This window comes from Etheostoma cragini, chromosome 9 (genome assembly GCF_013103735.1).
Source record: "Etheostoma cragini isolate CJK2018 chromosome 9, CSU_Ecrag_1.0, whole genome shotgun sequence".
Lineage (NCBI taxonomy): Eukaryota > Metazoa > Chordata > Actinopteri > Perciformes > Percidae > Etheostoma > Etheostoma cragini.
This window is the reverse complement of record NC_048415.1, coordinates 5,711,232-5,734,950: the sequence shown is the minus strand read 5'-3', so window position 1 is coordinate 5,734,950 and position 23,719 is coordinate 5,711,232. Positions and strand designations below refer to the sequence as shown.

At 41.0% G+C, this 23,719-nt stretch overlaps 2 protein-coding genes and 1 long non-coding RNA gene across 5 annotated transcripts in view; 2 read left to right on the top strand and 1 right to left on the bottom strand.

The window, feature by feature from the left end:
• The first annotated feature begins 643 nt into the window (after nt 1-643).
• Nucleotides 644-5,346, top strand: c9h1orf52 (chromosome 9 C1orf52 homolog). Its single transcript, XM_034882273.1, has 3 exons — nt 644-1,038; nt 3,035-3,242; nt 4,336-5,346. Exons 1-3 carry the CDS (start codon nt 742-744, stop codon nt 4,488-4,490), a joined length of 660 nt encoding a protein of 219 aa, XP_034738164.1. The 5' UTR covers nt 644-741; the 3' UTR covers nt 4,491-5,346.
• A 9,047-nt stretch (nt 5,347-14,393) lies between these two features.
• The window catches only part of syde2 (synapse defective 1, Rho GTPase, homolog 2 (C. elegans)), a 45,838-nt gene continuing 36,512 nt past the window's right edge, over nt 14,394-23,719 (top strand). The window contains exon 1 of one of the 3 annotated variants that reach the window (XM_034881055.1): nt 14,394-16,660. In XM_034881055.1, coding sequence (XP_034736946.1) covers nt 14,602-16,660 — 2,059 coding nt within the window. In that variant the 5' untranslated portion in view covers nt 14,394-14,601. The remainder of the gene's footprint in view (nt 16,661-23,719) is intronic. The other 2 variants (XM_034881054.1, XM_034881056.1) reach the window with 2 other exon arrangements.
• Nucleotides 19,615-23,719, bottom strand: part of LOC117950232 — a 13,051-nt gene continuing 8,946 nt past the window's right edge. Inside the window, exon 3 of the long non-coding RNA XR_004657849.1 lies at nt 19,615-19,625. This is a non-coding gene — a long non-coding RNA (uncharacterized LOC117950232). The remainder of the gene's footprint in view (nt 19,626-23,719) is intronic.

The window sequence follows — 23,719 nt, the reverse complement described above, 5'->3', positions numbered from 1 at the left end:
ATCAAAAGTAGCAATAGTCTACAGTCAAATGTTTCTATAAGAATGATTACATCGTCCATGACACAACAGGAGAAAATTACTTGAAGTGTAATTTAATTTCTTTTTAACATCAGTGATAACTTAAAATAAATGCAAAAGTAACAATGAAATCTGGATGCTATGAGGGCTACAGCTGAAGCATGGCTGCAGGCTAAGTCTCAATACAAAGTTTTTTTATGTAACATCTCTATACAGCCTGATCTTACATTTGCAATTTTAATATAAATGATACTGACCAGAATCAGTTTGATTGCTAAGTAGGTTTGCACATACAAATAATTGGTCTTGGTGATGTGGTGCATAACAATAAACACAGTGGGAAAAGAGACATAGCCTATACAATATTTTTTTTTAAGTTAATAGAAAAAGGGAAAAATATAAAAGCTGTTAGCACACAAAAACACTTTACAATACAAATCACATGACAATGACATGAGTTTATTCTAACCATTGCCCGTTAAATATTGTCAAAATGACATAAAGTCCAATGCCAGCAGTACAGTGTTGTTTTGTTTGTGCCTGCTCTTTTTTTTTTTAAAAATTTGCGACAGTCGTCACGAGACCATCAAATTGCTTTACGACTATTAAGCTGATTAAAAATGGAGTAGAGCTTACAGGTGAAAATACAAACACAATAGCTGTATCTTCATCTTTTTACATTAACAGGTTGTTATTTGATAGAAAGTCAGTAACTCCTGCAAAATGACAGAAGAAAAGAAGTCGGGCCTAGGCTTCTTTTCGAGCTACGACGATTTGAGCGACAGCAGCGGTGGCAGCGACTCCGACCAGGAGGAAGATAGTCGAAAGAAGAAGCAGGGGACAGACGGTCCGGGAAACGGGGCTCAGTCCTCCAAACAAGGGACCAAACGGGCCGCCGGTGGAGCACCGTTACCCAAACCTCACGAGCTCTTCGGCTCCGTGTCCAAGCCTGCGTTTCTCTACAACCCGCTGAACAAGCAGATAGACTGGGAGAGTCTCACGGTCAAAGCTCCAGAAGAGGTAAAAATACAACTTGGATACGTTAGTCTGTGTTTCTATGGTAACATTACCCCATGGTTGATTTAGTCATAATAGCCTACCTAATTTCAGACGGAGCTGATTCCATTTTATGAATATTCACGTTTGTAAACGTAAAAGTTACCTCAATATCCTTTTTTGTTTTTAGAAATACTTTATTAGTAGCGCAAGGGAAAATTACAATTTACACTCTGTGACACACACTCTTAGAACACACAGGCCTGAATTACACACACATGCTCAGTACCTATACAGTGGGGCTTGTAAGTTTGGGCAACGAAGGTAAAGAAAATGTATAAATGGGCATAAAGAAGCAAAGAAAAGATGTAAAAATCTCCAAAAAGGCATCAAATGACAGATTAGACATTTGTATAATGTGTCACAACATTTTAGATTTTCTTTCCATCATTTACGCTTTCAAAATAACAGAAAACAAAAAAATGGCATCTGTAATTTTGGGCACCGTGCAGAGTTAATACCTTGTTAATATTGACATGTTCCCTGTGCCACAGGCTGCAATACAACCCCAAAGCATGATTGATTCCCCCCCCCCCCCCCGCCATGCTTAACAGTTGGACGGAGGTTCTTTTCTTTAAATTCTGTGCTCTTTCTTCTCCAAACGTACCTTTGCTCATTCCGGCCAAAAAGTTCTATTTTAACCTCATTGGCCCACAGAACATGTTCCCACAATGCATCAGGCTTGTCCATTTGTTCATTTGCAAACTTCAAACGCAGATTTTTGTGGTGAGGACGTAGAGGAGGTTTTCTTCTGATGACTCTTCCATGAAGACCATATTTGTACAAGTATCTCTTTGAGGTGGAATGGTGTAGCACAACTCCAGTGTCTCCAGGTCTATCTGGATGGATCGTGCAGTCAAACGTGGGTTTGGACTTGCTTTTCTCACAATCCTGCCAGCTGTTCTGTCTGATATTTTTCTTGGTCTTTCAGATCTTTCTTTAACTTCCGCTGTTCCTGATGACGGCCATTTCCTAATTACATTCCAAACAGAGGATATTGCCATCTCAAAACGCTTTGCTATTTTCTTATAGCCTTCCCCTGCTTTGTGAGCGTCAACTAGTTTCAGTTTCAGTTTCCTAGACAACTGCTTAGAAGAACCCATGGTGCTGATTGTTGGGGCAAGGTCAGATGAGTCTGGGTTATTTAAAACCTTAAGATTGACATCACCTGGTCTTTCCAGACGATGATTGAGAACAATCCATGACGCTGTCAGGTTTCAGCTTTCCAAAGGGGGCGGTGCATGCCATAAACTCTGCAGGGTGCCCAAACCTTTGAAGATGCCAGTTTTTAGTTTTCTGTTATTTTGAAAGTGTAAATGATGGAAATAAAATCTAACTTTTTGTGACATATTATAAAATGTCTAATCTGTCATTTGCCTGTCATTTGCCTTTTGGAAATTTTTCCATCTTTTCTTGATTTCTTTATGCACATTAATACATCATTTTACCTGGGGTGCCCAAACATTAGAGCCCCACTGTGTATGCACTAATGGAGAGATGTCAGAGTGGGGGGGTTGGGGGTTCAGTGCCTTGTTCAAGAGCACATTGGCAGTGCCCAGCTACTGACTGAGCTACTAAAGTATTATTTTAAAGCAGGTTGAGGTGCTACAAATACTGTTTTTGACAAAGTATCCAAAACGCTCCAAAAAGAAATGCTCACAGTCCGTATTCAGAACTACTAACTATTTCAGAACATAACTGACTAATTGTTTCAGCAGTGTTTGGCAGACTAGCACTGTTTGCACATTGTTTCCATCCAACCATGCTCTTTGTTATTAAAAGGCCTACTTTAAAACTGCTTATGTAAGGAAAGGAGTCGAAGCATTTATGTAAACTCTGCGGTGTTTCCTAAGACTACAGAGGTTCCAGCTCATTTGTTGGGGGAAGTTTTCTCAACTTCTTGCTTTGTCACTTTCTCTAAGCCAGTTTTCCACATCCTGCTTTTCTCTGTTACTTGAAGCCTGCCAGAGAGTTTAAGCCATGGAAGACGAATGCCGTACCTCCTCCTGAGAGCTACGCCACGGAGCCAGAGAAGAAGAAGGGGGCTCCCCCAGGCATGGACATGGCAATAAAGTGGTCCAATGTGTATGAGGACAATGGGGAGGATGCACCACAGCCTTTCTCTGGCAACGCTCGGTTCTTACCCGAGGAGGAACTCTCTGAATCAGGTTAGTCCTGCAGTGCAATGACAGTGGGGCATGTTTGACTCTTTTGAGAATGAAAAAATGATCGGTGCTATGGGCTTTATGCTCCCCCAGTCCCCACTATTATTGCACCATTTCTATGACAGTATTACACTCAACTGACTTCATCTGTGGTGTAGTTGAGCATGTTTAGATTGCGTCCCGTACATGTAGAATTTATGCTTCTGCACTACAAACATACATAGCTACAACCCCCCTATGCCATTGCCTAACATGCACCTCTTAAAAAATATAACTACAAGTCACTCTGCGGCTTATTATCTCTGACATGGTTAAAGCATTTCTTGATCTCAGGAAATCTTTGTTGTGCATTTACACATATCGTACATGAAGGATCCATAGACAATTAAAGAAATGGACCAACAGATCCCGTTGCTCTGGACGGAGACCAGTGAAGGATATTAGAAGCACTTTTTCGGTGATGGGTGATTGTTACTGCACAGCCCTAACTGAGCTTGACAACAAAGATGTGACGTGAGCAAACTATCTGAAAGTTGTAAGTCTTCTGGTAGCTGTGCCAAGAGAAATCTCAGTCATTGCCTAACTTCCAGAGACGGAGAGCGTTGGTATGTTTAGAGATAACAGGCACAGTTTAATTATTGCTTAGTAAAATGCTAGTTACTATTAGTAATTAAACCTAAACAGCTAATGTAAATCGAAACTGTCTGCATGTTTCTCCTTGCAATACGGTGATGTGTCTACTACGTGACAGCAAATCGCGTGGTTATGACCCACAAGAAAATCTGTGTACTTGTATTTACAATAAGTGAGTAAACTGAGTGGACATAAACCCAGTGCAGTGTCATTGGTACCCACAGATGCACAACACAGCCTGAACTGCATCACTCCACCTACCTTGGCCACAAAACTACCAAACAAGTGCAAGCTAAAATATGAAACAAGACTTGATGCTTTTTGCAGCTATAAGAAAACTGAGCCTATAGATATGTTGTAATAGCTTGCTGTTGAGTTGTCTAAAATCATTATTTTCCACCCCCCCCCCAACACACACACACACACACAAAAACCAAACCATTCACCACGACTCTGTGAACAGATGAGGAATCTGATAAGCTAGACCTGTCTGGCAAGAAACGTCGAGTGGAGACCTTCCAGCAGAAGGAGAAGAGGAAGAGGGACATGGGACAAGCGACTTCTGACAAGAATTTTGTAGAGGAGGAGAAAAGGATCCTCAGGCAAAATATTGATTGAGGCCGAAACTCTCCTGCAACAACGAGTCTGTTTCTAATTTAAATATTTTTTATCCGCTCATAGACTTTGGTCAAGTAGGTGGGATAGTGCAAACATCATTTGACTGATATGTTGACATCATTTGTATTACAGTATTTGTTGGGATTTCATACGACTATCAGCACACTTTAAAAAGAAGTATAGTATATGACAGTCCCACTGTAAAAAAAAATTACTTCAGCTTAAGAATTTAGATTCTGGTAAATCTCTGCAGACTATTTTCCCAAAGAAAAATTCAGGTGTTTTACAGTCTGGATCGTGTTTTTGTAGTTTTGTTCATCATCCTTCGTTGTTTTATACCCACCAACTCTTTTCCAACCACACAGGGATCAGGGATATCACAAAACACAGCTTTACAACGTGCAGGGGCATTACCAAACTAGTGATTAGACAGGTTTGGTCCTAGTTTGGCATCAACTTTGCTGTACTTCCAACATTCAGTCTAGACAGCAAGGTGAAATAAGACTTGCCTAAACTTGCCTAATTGCTCCTGTTTGAGTTCCTTTGTCCCAGGGCCTTTGCAAAGGAGTTGGTGAATACAATGTTATCATAACCAATCAGCATAAAGGCCAAAATATTTGTATGGCTGTGACATTTTGAATATACATGGACATTAATGTGGTTAGTTGGCTTGCCTCCTATTTGCTTTAATTAAAAAGCTAAACTAACAGTGACGTCTGGCTGTGGTGGTTTACTTGGTCTGTATTTGTCTTGTATTATTCAAAATCTAATCACCGCTGACTTGTGGTGTATGTGTTGTGTGAATACAGTGACTTCCTTTAAAAAATGGCTGTAAATCTCTTAAAATTGCATTTAAGAAGAAAAAAGTGGTTCTGACTGCTTATGGGCACTAGGTGTCACCCTTAAGCTACACTAGAAAACATCCTCATGTTTGCAGTGACGTCTGCTGCACTGACACTGTGGACATGGGGCACCCAAATCACAGCCCGGGTCTGTTTATATAGTGTTTGTCAGGAGGGGAGTTTAGATCTTCATTTTGAAATGTTGTCTCATCTCAGTTCTCTTAAGATACTCAATGCATACAGACTGCTTTTCAGTTTCATGCACCTTGCATGAAACACTTTACATTGGTGCAAAATAAAACTTCTTGCATGTTTAGTATCTGAAGATGTTTGTAACATTGTACTGTTTTATGTACATTTTGTTACTGCCAGCAAATCTGCTCATTTGGTGTAAACTGTTTTACATGGATAATTTTTAAAGTTTTCAGTGTTCGTCATTAACCACTTAATGTAGGCAATAAAATGTATTTTACTGGAGAATGCTGTTCTGTCAGTGATTTGAATAGAGTTTATTAAGAAACCACTTCAGAAAGAGCTACTGAAAACTACAGTTGGTCACATTTTCTGGGAAGCAAAGTTGTAAAAATGTCCAAAATCATAATTGTTAGAATCCAGGTATTATATTATACATTGCCAAATTCATTCTTTAAATTTCTGTGACCATTGGAGCAAATATAATGGGTTTCCAAGCACTGAGGGGAAAAAAGAAAGGTTTTCTATTTTGCAACAGTTTAGTGATCAGAGGAATTCCAGGCCTATCTGTCATTGTGGGTTGACATGAAATAGTGGTAAATATGCTTCTCATGAGATTCCAGCCTGCAGGTATGTGCATGGCCTTGTCTGAAATGCGTAAATGGTCCTGCACAACAGCAGCAGCCGACTGATTTTATCAGCCATATCAACAACGAAAAAAAACAACTTCTCTCCTCCTACTGACTGTATGAGCAATGACCAGCAAGTTCACATCCATCAATGTTAAAAGCACCCATATTAAGCTCATTTTCAGGTTCATAATTGTATTTTGAGGTTGTACCAGAATCGGTTTACATGGTTTCATTTTCAAAAAATACTATTTTTGTTGTACTGCACATTAGTGCAGATCCCTATTTCACCACCCTGTGTTTTAGTTCTCTGTTTTATTTACAGAATGAGACATCTTCACTTAATATCTTTGTTGGGACTGGCAAATGCTCAGTAGCTAAGTAAGATCACATAATCTAGATAACCATTTCTCCAACTTTGGTCAGTACAACGCAGGATTAGCTGGTAGACTTCTTCTAAACAAAGGGGCACTTGTGGAATGCCTGCAGAACAAGGACATGGAAGTAGTTCTTTTGTAGATTATGGTGAACTAGTGTGTGTTGTAGTAGTGTTTTGCCATTGAGAACGAACTAGCGCTAGCATGCTATAGTTAGCCACCGTCTTGGCTAGTGACGTAGAAAGCCGTGAAGATTTTGAACAGCTCACCCGGAGACTGAAGGCAGAGGACATTTGGAAACCGTATCTCACTCAAAACAGCGTGGATAGTTTTTTTTTGTCAAAGTTTGCATGTGTGTGGAAGCTCCAGAGACACAAAATAACACCCCAAATCCCAGAAAAGGGGATTTTTCTTCATAATATGGGCACTTTAAGACTCTTACTGTAAGTATTGTGACTGGATATTTCACAGGAAATAGATGTTTTTGCAATCCTCTATTTTTAGAATTGTGTGGCAAACAAAAATTCTAGCCTTCTGGCTTAGTTTATGTGCTTTTCAAATGTTACTCTCTTTGATATGATATCTGCAGCATTCCTGGAGTGTAGCCTTTTTGTGTTATAGAGACCATGTTACCAGAGAAAAGCATTTTGGATGTCACACTTGGCTGACCTAATCTTTATTTGATAAAAGAGTACATCTTGTTCTTATGTTACACACTGTACAATCAGAGCATCTGTCACTGAAGTCCTAAAAAACTGACAAAAGATAAAGTTCACCTCAACAAAATTCTCAGTGTCTAAATACAATTATACAGTTCACGTCCTGTGTTAACCAAATTGCGAGAGCTATCCAATAACCCTAGAGTGTTTCCTGGTCCAGTCAGGGTTATGAAAAGTGTCAGTCACACTTACCGTTTATCACCGCCTGTGACACATTTACTGGAAGGTCAAGACCTCATGATGGCTATTGAGCATTCAGGGACCTTTACTGAGCTGGCTGCCTAAAGCTGCTACAATCTCACTTAATACATTTTCACACAGTCAGCACAATGTCACAGCTTGTAGGTAAATTGAGTTATGACTGTTGCAGGGAGAACTACAGCCAATACAAGAAGAATACTTTGCATCTCATCTCTTTTTCTTTAAAGGTGCCCTTCCACACAAAACCGTTTTTTTGGAAATATGTTAGGTTTATATGTGTTTGTCTTATGTTGTGAACGTGAGAAGGAACCGCTACCTCCTCTGTCAGCTCTTGGCTCTGAAAAGATAGAGGAGAAATCAGACCAATTGAAAAAGCTGGTCAGTCTGATGTAATGTTGCATGAGCTCATTGCTATTCATGAGCTCGTTCAGTTGCGCTGGTTAAAGGCTATTAATAGCCAGGCTCTCATTGGCTAGCTAATAGCCAATCAGAGTCAAGCAGGTTAGCTCATTGAATATTAAATAGAACTGGCACAAATCGAGCTGAGTCTTCCTGCAGGCACTAGAATGGCTTGAAACAAGGTAACTAAGGTATTTCTTTCTACGAAAACATGTTAGAGTCCATGACAGAACTTCAGACATTAACACAAATTAATGAAATATGTGTGACAGGGCACAGTTGATTAATAAAGATAACAAGACTAGTGACTATGGGTGGCTGTACTCAAAGACACAGTGGGGCTTTGAGCGTAATATTAACATGTTTGCAGTTACGGTGCTAACCTGTTGATTATTTGCAAGTAACATTTACCCAGATCATCATCTTAGATTAGCCTGTTAGCATGCTATCAATGTACAAAGTGCAGCTGTGGCTGACGAGAATGCCATTATTGGGCAAATAGAAATTTTGTTGTGACAATGACTCTAGGTAAAACCACCAAAGTCAGAAGAATTTATCTTCGAGACACTTTTTAATATCTGTAGCAATTTTTAAAACAGTCTATCCAGTTGTTGTCAAGACATCGCATTCAAAGCAAACACTCTCAAGGGTTGAGAATACGTCAGGGGATCACCATAGCCAGTGATGAATCATCTGGAAACCATGAATGCCTGTACTAAATTCCATGGAAATCCACCCAGTAGTTGTTATTGATATTTCAGCCTGGATCAAAGTGGTTGACCGACTCACAGACGGACATGGCAATCCACAAAGCCATGGTGCCAATAAATCAGAATTCCTGATTTTATCCTGTTGCAAACACTACACCAGTTTAGGATGCTGGTTCCATGTCAACACACTGACTGACTTGTTGACTTCCCTAAATATCTTCACTCATCCATGGATGTTTTCTAGAGGCAAACAGTTGCTTTTCACACCAGCAGTCATGCTGATCGTGTAAAACAGATGTTGAGCAGAAAAGAAAACCTCTGTGGAGCCTGGAGACGAACAGATCCCTCCAACCTGTCCTTTGACCTTTAGTTCAGATGATAGAGTAACTATAAATTTATTACATGTTGAAATCGCTCAGAAAAGACGGTCTATCACAGATTCTTCTCTCTCATTCTTGTATTGAGCGTGGACTCAAATTTTCCAAATGGCGGTGAAACAGACGTAACATAATATTGTAATTTACAGTAACGTTGTGGCAGCGGCCACTGATTGCAGCTGTATTTATGTATTTATGTATTTATGTATATTTCCAAACGATACCCCTTGTTTTAGGTTGACGTACAAGTTCCATTCCTCTTTATCACCCGAAGAACATCTGCAAGGTTTCATCCCATCTTCTTTAGCTGAAAACAACACAAATGGCTGCAAACAATTCTGTCACTGGGGGTGAGAAATTATGTAGAAAAATGTTAATTTATCACAAATTTAGGCTTGGAGAAACAAATATAATAAAACAAATACCGATATTATGACATACAATTTGCCTATTTGTTTCTATTATAAAATGAAAAAAAGTTCTAAATTTAAGGAATATTGTGATAGAGAGAATATCCCGTGTGTTATGTTTTTGGGTAAATTATAGATTATTTGTCATATTTGTGGGTCTGCCTGCACCAGTGGAAAACTTTGAGGAGCTGTTGTATAAACTGAATACATCAAAGAGCTTTTGCAAACATTGCGGCAAGAGAACATAACCAAGTATTATTTTAAATTTGTAAATCTTAAGGTTGCACATGGACTTAAAATGCATGTAGTAACTTACATGTTTTATCTGTTTAAGTAACCCCTTATTACGGCAGTCAAATTTAAAGATTCTGATTCTGTACAAAATTTTGCTATTAAAATGTTTACTCCAAAAGTTCAAAACCTAACTTACAAATCCAGAATTTAAACAAGAGACTGGTGTGGATAAAAAGGTAGCGAGGCACAATAAGAGTTTGTTCTTGATTTTCTTTAATAGTAAAATATGAGTGAATAGCTATGACAATAATGTGACTCTGGAACATAAAACTGTAGGCCCTTGGCAACGCTACTCTTACAAGGATCATCCAGGCTGATTTATACCCTGAGAAAGGCTTGTGTTCAAGGACATAAATTTAGTTGCGGTGTGCTGTGCGACAAGGGGAAGGCCCATAAACTGGCCGGGACAGAGAGAGACAGACAGAACAGAGAGAGGGAACAATGGGCAGCCATCAGGAGGAGAGCCCCAACAGCTGCAAAGCCCCACATCCCAACACACACTCATGTGCACCCACAAGCGTGCACCCACATATTCTCTCTGCTCTTCTTTCTTTCTCTGTCTCTCTCTCTGTCTCTCTCTGTCACACACACACCTCATACATTCGTGGGACTGGCCTTCTGAAAAGGGGCCAACTAAGCAGATGTTGTGGCACTGCCTTCACAAAGGGCACAAGTGACTAGTGGAGGAAAAAAACAGAAAGTAACTCCTGCCCTGTTGAGTCAGCATGCAGAGTCTCTTGACAAGTGCTGATTTTGTGTCTGTTAACATATTACATCCATTATATTTTAGGTCGTTTGAATGAATTTTGCTCAGTAGTCAGCTGACACTGACTCAAGATGTGTATTCAAGAAGTATTCTTAGTAAAGCCTTATCACATTAAGATAAAGGATATTCTAATGACAATAACCAGCGGTGAATACAGTATTTACATTCTTTTCCCAAGTAAAAGTAGCAATTCCACAATGTAAAAAATACTCCAATACAAGGCTCTTAATCAATGTACACATATACTACTGTGGTGGAACAAAAGCACACAACACCAAGCCTGGCGGCTCCTACCAAAGACACACACTTTTATCAACTCACAAATATGAATGTTTCAAGAAAGATTAATAATTTATCTAAAATAGGTGGGCAACGTATTGAGCAATCGGTATTAAAACAGGAGGACATTTTGGGTGTTTTACATAACAGCAGGATGGTGTATGTGACATTGACTTAAAATAAACATCAGTATGTTTTTGGCTTATTGATGTGTTTTTAACTAAAGCTGAAACAATCAGTCAATGTGTCAATCGAGAGCAAAACAATCAACTATTTTTGATAATTTATTAATTGTTGCAAGTACATTTTAAGCAGCATGTTAGGCTCTAAACTGCTGGTCAAACAAAAGCGGTAATTAGAATGTTTAAATGTGGATTTTAGAAATTGTGATGGAGATTTTTCTCTATTTTCTGACATTTTACAGACCAACCCATTACTCAAAGATAGGCACAATCAGTTGGCACTAACAGTACTAAATATGCTTAGTCATAGACCACCACCTCTTACAGCCACGTTTTCTATTGCCACGCATACAACAAGCCATCACTGGATGTATAACCTCAGGTACTAAGGGAATCAAGATTGCATTTTCAGGAATGTAAATATAATTCCAGCATGAAATTTGCACTAACAGACATTATTTGTCAAAAAGATTTGGCTCATGCTTCATCTCATCTCCCTTCTCGCTCTCCTTTTTTCTCTCTTTCACACACAAACACACAGTATGCAGCCTGCAGGTTTTGACCTGTAAATAACTGCCCAGACACGGTCTAGTCAGTCAGATGGGGAGGCAGGCCGAGGCGTCAGGGCCTTCATGGCTCCTGCAGAGCAATAACAGATGCTTATCATGTTTTACTGAGGGTAGTGGGGGTGGGGGGGTGGAGAAGGAGGGTAAATGTGAGGCCCTTTCGATGAATGGCTCTGACAATAAATGCCCTCAGTCATGGGTAGACATTGTACCATATAAAAGAGAGGCACAGATATGCCAGGAGCATTATGATGGAGTCAGATTCAGTCAGAGAGAGGGGGAATATTTGAGTAGGTATTTGAGTGCAAGTTTGTGTGCCTTAAAGAGAAGCGGAGAGCGCATGTGCGCTCTTTACACCCACTGCAGCTTTTCAGCAGCTCATCCTCTTGCACATTCCAAGTAGAGGCAACTGCAAACAAACGGCTTAAGGTTCAAGTGAAGTATGTTTCATTCCTTTCTCTGCTGTCTCGGACGCTCTTAAAGTCTCGGGTTGGGCTGCAAGCAGGGACAGGGGTTAGATGCAAGGTCAAAGAGGAGAGGATTACTCAAGATACACTTCAGATAAAAGTGTCAGTCTAATAATCGGCAGCGATCCATCATGTGGCAGACTGTGCTTTTAGGTTGGCATTGCCTTTGGAGAATGAAAAATACCCTTGGTGCGTGTGTAATAATGAAGATAAAACTATGAAAAGACTAATTCCTCATGAAATACACAATCCTGCTCATTTGTAAAGGGTAAGAAGTGACCAAGAGCTGCTAGTTTATCATCGTCCGCCTTATTGTTGTGTCTTTCTGTGCAGAGGGCCGAGCTACGTTTTCCCCTGAGACAGGACCTGTTTTCCCTGCTGTTTGTTGGAATGCCTTCACAGCCACCAGTGAAGGTGGTAGTTTGAAGTCCTGGCTCACTCCTCTCCAGCTGAATTTAATTCACATTTCATTTCCAATTCTGAAGATAAATAAGTGTTGAATTTCAATAGAGAGGCTGGAGCTGCTTTTCACATACCCTCACCCAGAACTAATCTCACAGTCTCATCCTGGGTATGAGCATACATACCGGTATTGTTATAAAGGAAACATTCAGATGATATCTGGGGCCATCCTTATGTTTATATGCCTTTGAACTTTTTAAACTATAGAATGAAGGAATATACTGATAAAATATAAATGAATCCACTACATTTCAGCGGGAAATATTACATGTCTGACCCCACTACATTTATTTGACAACTAAAGTCAGTTTTCAGGTTAAAGGCTTCAAAGAAAGAAATACAATCAGCTTCAATACATGACGCATTCTTATAGACAATCTTACCCCAAAATATATAAAGAAGCCTAGTTTTAAACACTCTATCTTGACTACAAGAAATACTGCTTACACATGATCACATCACTAACAGTATATCAATAATATACATGATAATTCAATATAACACTGAGAAAGAGGCCATTGTGTGTAATGAGTACTTTTAATGTTGACTACATTTTGCTGATATTTGTACTTTTACCTAAGTACAACCCTTCTCACCAGATTTTCATCTATAATGGAGTATTTTTACACGTAATATTCTATATTGTAATATTTTTATTTTACTTCTTAAAACTCTTCTCAATGCTTCTTGCACTATTGATGTACTTATGGCTGCTACTAGATTAGTAAATATTTTTACTGTTGATTAATCTGCTGATTATTTTCTAAAACTTATGCTTAGAGATTCTCGGTACAATTTCCCAGAATTCAAAGTGACTTCTTCAAATGTGTTTGAAAAGGCAGAAATGATGGACGAAATGACCACTTTGATTGATTATCAAAATAACTGCTGATTAACTTCTATTGAATCAATTAATTAAGTTGTTTCAGCTCTAGATGGTATATTTACTGCTACCAGCCTGTCATACTGCTGTATTTATTGTCCTGCATTTAAAATGAGATGCAATCTAATAAATAAAAAACTTGATGTTTGCTTTTTATCACTATAAGGTAACGAGCAAGTTCATTATGGGTTTACAAGTTGTTAAAATTAAAGTTAATAACCCGTTTACAAGAGCGTATCCATATATAAGATTAATAAGGTGAGCTGTAATCCATATATAAGATTAATTAGGTGAGCTGTTGGGTTGCCAGGTTGTGGCCAGTGCTGACCCTCCTCCAACAGGACATTTGAATTAGCTTTGTAGTTTGTTTACTAATCAGGAAGACTTAGTAGCATATAGTACATTAAATAGTGACAGTGCACATTAATAAACACTGCTGTGAATAAATGACCTAAAAGGCTGTTTTTCAGATCATTTGATCGCTGAGCTGCAGAGCAAATGGACCAAAATGGATTTCTCAACAACTTTTAGAGCTGCAGACCTGAAGGAATATTGTAAACACTTTAATCACATTTTTTATGTTTTAAAACTGGCAGTAATGGCTCAGGAAAACGTTAAATCCATAACATGTTATTAATGAAAGTAAGAAACTCATGAGCCTTTATTAAGGATTTAATGATCAAGTCAATCCAAATAAATCAATTTTTATCCAGATTTGATGACTTAATAAAATGTGCCATTCATTAACCTTTAATGATTAGAAGAACAAATGAAAGGGCTTTTCTATGACCTGGCAACCAAAAAAAGTTGGTTATTGCTATTATGAGTCATTTCTAATCAAATTCTTTATTTATTTAAGAGGATTTGCTACTTTCCTAGTGTGAAAACATAGAAAATCTTGAGTTTGACATTCGCTAGTTTTAAAGACGCTTTCATGCAAATTTCTCTGAATAATTTAATGTGCACGGTCCCTGAACTTTGAGCCCGGAAAAATATGCCAAATATCTGAGCTGCAAACATAAGGAGAAGGTGAGGTGAGGCGCTAGAGAGAAATGAACAGAGAGAAAACGAGGGAGGGCAAAGTGTGTGTTGCAGAGAGAGAGAGAGAGTGAGAGAGAGAGAGAGAGAGAGAGAGAGAGAGAGAGAGAAATAGAGAGAGAGAGAGAGAGAGAGAGGTAGTGCAGTCACCCACAGTGAGCCAGGCAGGAGTGAGGCGTCAGAGCGGAGGTGACAGCGGAGAATGGAGAGGAGCCCGTCCGCCCGCCGAGCTTTGACCGCGGCGAGCGAGGAGAACCCACTCGGCCCATTCCTTCTGGAGCCAGCGTGCTGAAAGAAACCGGGAGGAATTAACTGGGAATGGCTGATCCTCTGCGGAGGACTTTATTAGCGAAACTCCGGGGGAAGAAATCCAAGAAAGCAGCGACGGTCTGCGGTGGATACGGCTCTGCGTCTGCGGCTAACGGGGGCCGAGAAGGTAAAGAAAAAGTTTTGCAAACGCAGCGAGACTCGGACGAGGCTTGCCCGGTAGTCATGCTCACAGGTCTGGATTGCACGACAGAGAGAATGAGTACGTACGAGAATTGTGTTGACGGGGCCATGGTGCAAACAGGGGGGGTCGTAGTCCGGGAGAGTCGCTCAGCAGAGCGTCCCCTGGAGCGGAGCAGCGGGGGCAGGGTTCCGGTTAACAAGGAGCTCCTGGGGGTCTCACTTCAAAGAGAAGTGCAGTTTGGGGGACATGTGTTCAAGGAAGGAGATAGGATTCACCAGGGGCCCAAATCCACTGCCCAAATCACGTTATCTGCAGGGGTTTCGCTTGGTGGACCGCATGTCCAGAGAAAACACTTCGTCTCGGTGCCGCGGCAGTGCAGCGTCGGGGACTCAATAGGGTTCGGGGACAATTCAAATCACGATGTGTACCGAGCACGGGTAGAGTCACATACCGGAGTCAGTAAACCAGCAGAGGGCCGGGTTACTACTGCTGATAGCAATGGGACGGAACCTAGAGACGGAGGACACTCCCAGCACATGGCAGGGACAGTAGCGGCTGTTAATGAACACATTGCCACCTGGGGGATTGACAACCAAACTTTGGAGACAAATTCGCCAGTTTGCGCGGCCCCAAGCTGGTTGTCAATAAACATGGAAGAAAACATTGTAATCAAAAATCTAGAAAGTTATGGGCCTGAGTATGCAGGGGACATTAGAGGGACAGCAGGCGGTCTGCAGAGCCCGACGTTTTTCCCCACAGAGTTAGAAATATGCGACGTTAACATGGCATCCCTGTGCGCTACAGAGGAGTCACTTAGATACACTTTAGATAGTGAAGATGAGGATTATTATGATAATCAAATTCTGCCTTTTTATGAAACTATCACAGCAAAAAGTGATATTGATAGAGCAGAGGTTGCAGAGCTGCCACGGCCTGGTCAAGATAAAAGACAGGCTGATGATGGGAACAGTGCCCAGGAAACAGACAGGCTTAGGAACCAGCTCAAAGAAGCTTATTATCTTCTTATCAATGCCATGAATGATATCAATCTGGATGTCCAACAGTTCAGTGGTGGTTTAACTGAGCTGCAGGCCCCCTCCTCCTGTAGTAGCCACTCCAGGGACAGCTTGTGCTCGAGGTTGTCTGCCAAGAACATCGACAGTGACTCTTGGTCCTCAGGAGGGGACCACAGCCCTCAGCAGGTGTCTGACACTGACTCACTCCTGCTTTGCCTCAGTGGGAACCCTGAGTCAGGCTTCAAGGGCAGGCTGAATAGTAAGAGTATGGTAAACCTGTCCTTGACCAAGATAAGATCCACATTACAGCGCTCTGCTAGTGACGGAGCTATCAGGTATCCAGATGGACACTCCCTCTGTATCCAGGCCCCTGGAACGCAGAGTCCAGACGTCAGTGGGGATAAAGGGCCCACAGATAGAGGGGTTAAAGCCACAGGAGTGGATGAGCTGTCAGAACCTCAGGTGCTTTACAGTGCTGTAAGCAGTAATGAGCTGCTACAAGATGCCGGCGGTGATGAAGACCGTGGCGGGCGGCTCAATGACAGCAGCGGCTCAGTCAACAGCCTCACGGGTTCTTCAGACAGCAACGCGGATGCATCAACAAATCAGGGTCGCGACAACAAGCAGGAGCTGACTCATGTCCGAGCACAGAGGGACAAATCTGTCAACAAGGGGCACGGTGTCACTGTCAACAAGATGCAAGAGTGGATGCACAAGGGGCGTTTGCTGTCCTCCGAGATGAAGCAACGCATTGAGGGCTCGTCTTTGCCGCGTGGCGCACGCAAAAGCCAGGACCGGTCCTGTCCTCAGGGTATCAACGGTGTGTGTAAACCAGGGGTCCAGACGTCCAGCCGAGGGGTTAAATCTGTCACGGCCAAGTCACCACGGCAGCAACTGCAGCAGCAGCCAGGTAGGAAGGCTACACGGAGTGGCCTCAACTCCCGTGGATCCTCTAAATCAGAGACCTCTCACCCTCCCTCCTCCCATCTGATTGTTGTCATCCTCCTCCACTCGTAGTAGACTCAGTCTGGTGGCGGTTCACCCTGCACTCCTCCTCTTCTGGATGCAAAGCAAAGGGACGAGGCACCTCCGATCTCTTTGCTTTCCTTGTAGGATTCTCTAACTGGTGGCGGGTTCTGTCCTTCACACTAATTTAGGTGCATTTTAACACTAAATTAATAGCACATCAGGTATGTAGGTCGAAACACTCACAGTGTAGTTCAGTAATAACTAACTCCCTTTCTCTGGTGTTTTTCGTGGTGTTGGTGGTGGGTTGATTTGTGTGTGTGTGTGTGTGTGTGTGTGTGTGAACAACTTGTGATTATATACAAAATGCCAAATGATGTTGTGTTTATCATGTGATGCCAATACAAGAAAACATCTGTATCATGAAACCATAAACAAGTTATCACAGAAAGTACCAAATGAGTTAGTTTAGGTGTTCAAAATGTAACTTAAATGTGATATTGTAAGGAACTAGGTGGGATGCATGTTATTCCATCTAGTAGCCGCTCTGGAGCTTTCAATCACAGGACCTAATATTTCTTCAGCAGATGGAGACACTCTTGACAAAACAAACTCAAGTTACCCACTTGTGATACCAACCTCAATTGCATTTACACATATAAATATATGCATTGTACATGTAGTTACCATTTCACTGTGTGCAGTGCACTGTTTACTACATGAATTGCACCTTTGGTCCACGCTGACCTGAATTGACTGCAAACAAGGTAGTTTGCCAGTTCAATCAAAGGATTTGGAAACGGCTTATGTGGAAAACTTTGTATTGACATTTGCTGCACACGATGTGGAAATGGAATCGCTTTGTATGAATTAAAAACATAATACCATTTCTTTATTCTACCGCACATAGTTTGCTTGTTTGTGTGCGTTTGTTTGTTTGTGTGTGTGTTTGTGAGTGCCAGTGTGCGCATGTGTTGTTCTGACAGTGTTTTCCAGAGTAAATAGATGACCTGCCATGTGTGCAGCCGGTTGTTGACTGTCAGTGTGCTGTGCTGCTAGAAATAGAGTGTGATCTCTGAGCCCGCTGAGCGGAAGGACTCTGTGTTTGACTTCCAGCCTCTATTGGCTCAACATAGCTCCATCTTTTACAACTCCAAATTGTTCTTCTTTTTTTTTCAGTACAAATGAAGATGGGGTTCTTCTTGATAGTAGCTTCCAAGTTCTCTTTTCCCCCTTGATTCTCGTTTTTCCCCCCATTTTGCTAAGTTTTTCCTTCTCTGTCTCTTCCACTGAACTTTTCCACAGCTGTGGCCAGAGGAATCCAAAGCAGGATAGAAGCCACTGCAGTTATTCTCTGTGGTAGTTGTGTGTGAAGGGGGGGGTTGAGCTGTCATGTTGTCCTCCTCCCCAGTCGTTTGCTCTGGACAGCTCCCTGGTAACTTGCATTTTAAAGAGACTCTGGATTGAATATTTAGGATACCATTCCTGTTGTTTAACTTGTTTGCGTTGTGTCACTTAATTCCTCACCATGAATGAAGAAAATGAAGGGCGATTAAGCATTTATTAAGGTCAGCCCTGGATTTATCTTGCCCCTGTGGGCCTCAGCGCCTCACAAAGAGCCATTTAAATAAAAAAAATAAAGAAATGCTAGAGGTCTTAAAAGCTCCAGTGAAATGTTTGTCTCGGTATGAAACTCATTGAGTTTATGGCTCTATTCTAAACCAATGCAAAAAATTATATTACTCTGACTTTCTAAAAATAGTCCTGTTCCTCCCCCTGAGTGCTACTTGGAAATTAGATTTTACTATGAAGTCATAGGACAATAAAATCGGCTTAATTACACTGCAGATAATTTATTTCTGTTCTGACTTGTCTTTTGATTACTGTGTAAAAGATCATGTTGATAAATCACCCACAGCGGAGTGGTTCACTCCTTATTTGTATTTATGTGTGTGTGTGGGTGAGGGATATTGTGCACATGAGCATGCATACGCATATCTCCGTTGCCTGCGTGTTTCTAGTTGCAGTTGGAGGATTTATAGTTTTGTTATGTAGGGCTGTGGCAGAGGATTGACTTGCCGGAAGGCAGGCAGTATCCAGGCAATATGTTTTGGCCAGGCATGGCTGTGTGTCAGGCAAAAGCTGATGTTGAAACTGAGCCATAGATGCCACAAACAGAGGAGTACAAGATCCACTCCTGGGAGGCATATATTCTTGTCTTTCATTTCTTTCTTTTTTTGCTATTTTCTTTTTATTCAAACTAAGAGGGAAATCATACCACGTTTGCTTGTCTAGAAATACTGACCACATAAGAGAGGTAGCCTATTGATCTTGTCATCTAAATCTCGGCAAGCAAACAGCCCATTTCTCAAACTGTTGACACCATCTTTTAATGATAAAACATCAAATATTAAGCAAAGATTAGGCACGCTGTGCAGTATTGCTCAACACTCATTTCTGCTTGCTCAGTGGATTCAAAGTTACAAAGTGAGACAAGAATGCAGGTGTAGTAAATCCTTCTTGAATATTGTCAATTCATGCCAGACGATGGGCCGTTTGGTTTGCTGCAGTGCGCCAGCCGTTTTACTTAGGCTGAAGAGTTATTAAACTTGTCTTGTCTGGTGCGTTTGTATTTGGACAGAATTATGGAGGATGGGAGCTCTAAAGATAGGTCAGGTGATGGAGGAGACACTTGGGTCATTAGGTTCATACAGGATGGTTTATGAGATGAATGAGGTTCATGATGGTGTCTGCAATGAGTGTGGGGCAAACACTAGCAACTTTACAGGATTGATAATCAATAACACTAACTGGATTGTATTTACTAGGTGGCAGAATTCTATCTGGAGCTACTAAACAATCATTTGTTAAAGGGCCTTTCAATGACTTGTCTTGCGTTTAGCAGTTTGCTGCACCTAATTGGGTCACACTGTGAGTCTGTGTGTCTTTTTTAAGATAATAAAGTCTCTCCCCTGAAGCATTTTGATCAGTTTTTCAAACAGAAACAATGAGACAAGATAGAAGAATCACTGAAAGAGCTGCAACATTGACAAGAATTTCGGTTTAAAGCCAACTTAATGAGGAGGAAGTGGCATTAGCGTTAGCAGGCGGTGCTGCCAAGACGCCTCAACGGGATGCAAGTGTTGACATGTGATGCAACCCTGGACGATCTCAGCCATGCCTTGGTGTAAAAAGAAAAATCTACACTGAGAATCCTCATTACCATATGAATGCGTGTCAACAGGAATGTGTGGCACACAGCAAAAGATTCCCTCTGTAGGGGGGAGCCCGGAAGTCTGTATGGAGGAGAAAACTAGCTGGTGTGTGTGTTTTGCACTTATCAAAAGAGGAGCCTCTATGAAGGAAAAGGAATTTAGGAAATAAAAGAAAAACCTATGGGAAAGTGCATCATGTGTTTTGTTTTAGAGGTGAGAAAGAATCAGAAGATTAAGACATGAATATAATTGGGTTTACTGTCAGGCTCAGGTTCATACCAGCACAGCCAGGAAATAAGCTTGTTTTCCTTTATATCTTTGCATTCCTTTCAGCACCTCAGACAAACCCATATTGCTCCTCCCCATCCATCTCTTTTTTTTTAATGTTCTCACACAGACGTGCATCCTTGTATTATGAGCTCTGGCCATCTGTTACCTTCAGGTCAGGGGTGTGAATACCCTGAACACATCATCTCCATGCCATTGCCACACAGAGAGCCAGGCTGTGTTAGCTCTGTTATGGAAATCTACCTTCTCTTTTGCTTTGTGTTGTTTATATAGGAGGTCAGAAGGTACTTGTGATGGTCATCGGTCTCTTACCGCAAAGAAAAACCAAAGGGAAAAGTAGCGTTTTGTTTTTTCTTTTACTTTTGGAACACAATCTTGTCATATCTGGTAACAGACTAGTTGCCGTAAATTCATATTTAAACTAATAGTCCTAAAAAAAATCCCCAAAACGTTCTTCCCTAACGAATAATTCTGCTGGTTTCACTTTAGAAGAATCCTAAAAAACATCTACCTAGGGCTGCAACTAACAACATTTACTATCAATGAATGTGCAGGTTACTTTCCAGAATAATCTATTAGGTCTTTGATAGATAGATGGATAGATAGAAGTGTTTTCCCAAAGCCTCAGATGAGGTCTTTAAATTGCTTGTGTGCAAAGACCTAATTTTTAGTTTGCCATCACATGAGACAAAGAAAAGCAGCAGATTATTTTGAAAAAAAAAAGCAGAATGAGAGATTCTGTTATCAGTTTTTCATCAGGCTGAATGTTCTGCAAACTGCTAGAATCACAAGCAGCTTTTAATATCAAAAGCAGTTAAAGGGGTGAAATTACATGACAATGGCATACTAATGTGAGGAGTGAGTGGAGCTGGAAAGTGTTGTGATAGTTTGATAAATGAGACCAGTGAAAAAGGCTAAAATCTCATTCATTAAGTCAAACCAGTGTCCTGCCGCTGCTTTGGGGAAGGTTTTACTCCTGTGGAAGTGGAAGGAGACGGTGGGGAGGCTGTAAATCTGGAGCTGTGGTCTGGAATGCTGCTCGTGTCAGAACACGCTTCCTCTTCCAGTTATGAAAGACCCCTTAAAGAAGATGGCATGCTGACAACAACTCCACTCATAACCATCTCACCTCTCTTCAGTCTCGCGTTACCAGGTTGAGCGTTGGCGGCAGAGTCTGCAGTTTTTGGATCCATCTCAGTCTTTGAAATCCTTCCCCCTGAACCCCAGAAGGTTCTTCTCTACCTTTTTCTACGATTAATTTAATCCATCCCCATCCACATGTGTGTGATAGTTAATTTTTGATAAGGTTGTAAAACATACTTAGCTTGTACCTCTTAAATGTTTATGTTTAGGCTCTTTTATGTCTGTGCTTCTAATTGACTTTAAATCTGTCCCGCTGCATCGTGTACTAAACCTCTGTATATGGATGGCTGCTCTATCAACTGAGCTATATGGCCACCAAAACCTTTCATTATTTTGTAAACTAAAAGGCTAATGTGCAAAAATATATAATACCTATTGTAATGTAGCCTGGAAATCCAGACCCAAAAGATTATTACAGACCCACCGAAAGATTAAGGGTCTGGCATCAAGTCACGAAAGCCACCCATCTCGAGGGGCGGCACAAAGGGTGCTTTTAAAACTCTCACTGCATGCAATTGGATAACACTCAATCTCAACAATCTCAATCTCTTGGATAAGACCAATCTCAACAATACATGGGGTGACGTATCCAGAGCCCCATACGCTTAGCTACCAGCGGAGCTAACTGGTAGATTTAACTGTCGTCAACTGTTTAGCTCCCCTCTGACACGCCTACATCAGATACACCGATGTGATTGGTGCAGCTCAAGTACAAGGGTATAGTTAATGAGCAGCAGTACTCGATGCCAGAGTAACTCGCTGAGCACATTCAAATTTTGCTCTCGCAAGAACTCTGAATTTCCAGGGTAATTGTAATGTGCTTTTCTATAGGTTTCCCCACATGTAGAGTTATATCTAAGTCGAACCACTGCTTGTAGACAGTTAAGGGTTCCAAGTAATTTCAAGCCAGAACAGCCGAAAACAAACTATCATAACAGATTATTATAGTCTGCCAGTGGGCCTACATATTATTGTATGGGACTCAGTATAGAAGCAGAAACATACTGCATGTTTCACCTTCACTCAGCAGCCGGCACATGTTATATCAAAGTATACATCATTTAAAGGTACTGTGCTCCAGACACTCAAACACAACATAATCAAGGCTAATGCAAACATACCGCTGGCTCATTTTTTTTAATTGGGATTTTCTGGTTGAAAACCTTCCTTAAATTAAAAACGAACAGACGGGAAGATATACTTAAAGATGTCCTTTTTGAATGCAAATAAAACATATGACAGAGTGGCTGTGATGGATTGTGTTTTGTCGTTCAAACTGTGTTTTTTCACTGGAGATTACAAATGTGGCCTCTATTCTTGCCAGTGAATGTATTTGTATGTACACAGCAGTGTATTGTATAATCAGCTGGAATGCAGAGGAATGGCATCCCTACAGCAATTTCATCCCACTGTATAGCATACTTGTCATATTTCTCGAGTGGGGAAAAAGTGAGATAGCAACAGCAAGTAGAGAAATTAAGTTTAATACTTGTTTTTCTTGTTGTGAGAGGAACACCCAAGTTGGTGTTTATTGGATTTTGAGGCATTGGAGATCATTATTGCGAGTTGCTTTATAAAGTTGTCTAGTAGATCACAGGGAAGCAGAGAGAGGCTGGTTGACTTCCAGGGAAAAGTAAACCCCAGTGCAGTCCTCTGCTTTCTCCGTGTGTCGCTTTCAGGGCTTTGTCAGTAAAAGCAACCATTTAAAAAAAAAGAAACCTTAGTCTCAGTCAACGGAGTAGAAGTTATGTGATTTGAAACAATGGGATTTTTAATGTACTTCGGTTCACTTCTCTTGGACTGCCATTGATTTATAATAATAAAGAAAAACACCTGTTGTTATTTATTCTGACTCATTCACATTTTTAATAGCACAGATTTTGGTTGCGTAAAGTTAAAATATTCCCAACTCTTTAATATGGGGGATGTAAAGCTGGCGCACATGAAAATGCATTTTCTTGACGAAAGCTGAAGTTGTCATTATAGCATGTGGAGGGGCTGGTGTGGGAGCCAAAACAGTCTTTTACACGTGCCTGCTGTACATGTTAGAGCAAGACCCTGCCCTCAGCACCTAGCTCTGCCCACACACAAACACAGAAACACACACACAAACACACACATACACGCTTGGAGGTTGTTTTTCCCTGGCTGCATCTACTCACCACCCCTTGGGAAAATAAAAGCATGTCATATGATTTCAAGGGGCTTTTTGATCAGGACAAAAACGTACTACATCTGATTGGAAGCATCAGCACACACAAAGCTGTGGAGATCTTTTAATGCTCTCTTTGGGACATTAAGGGACCGCGTCCCCATCTCTATTATTTGTACCTTTTCACTGCACATATTGCCACTGG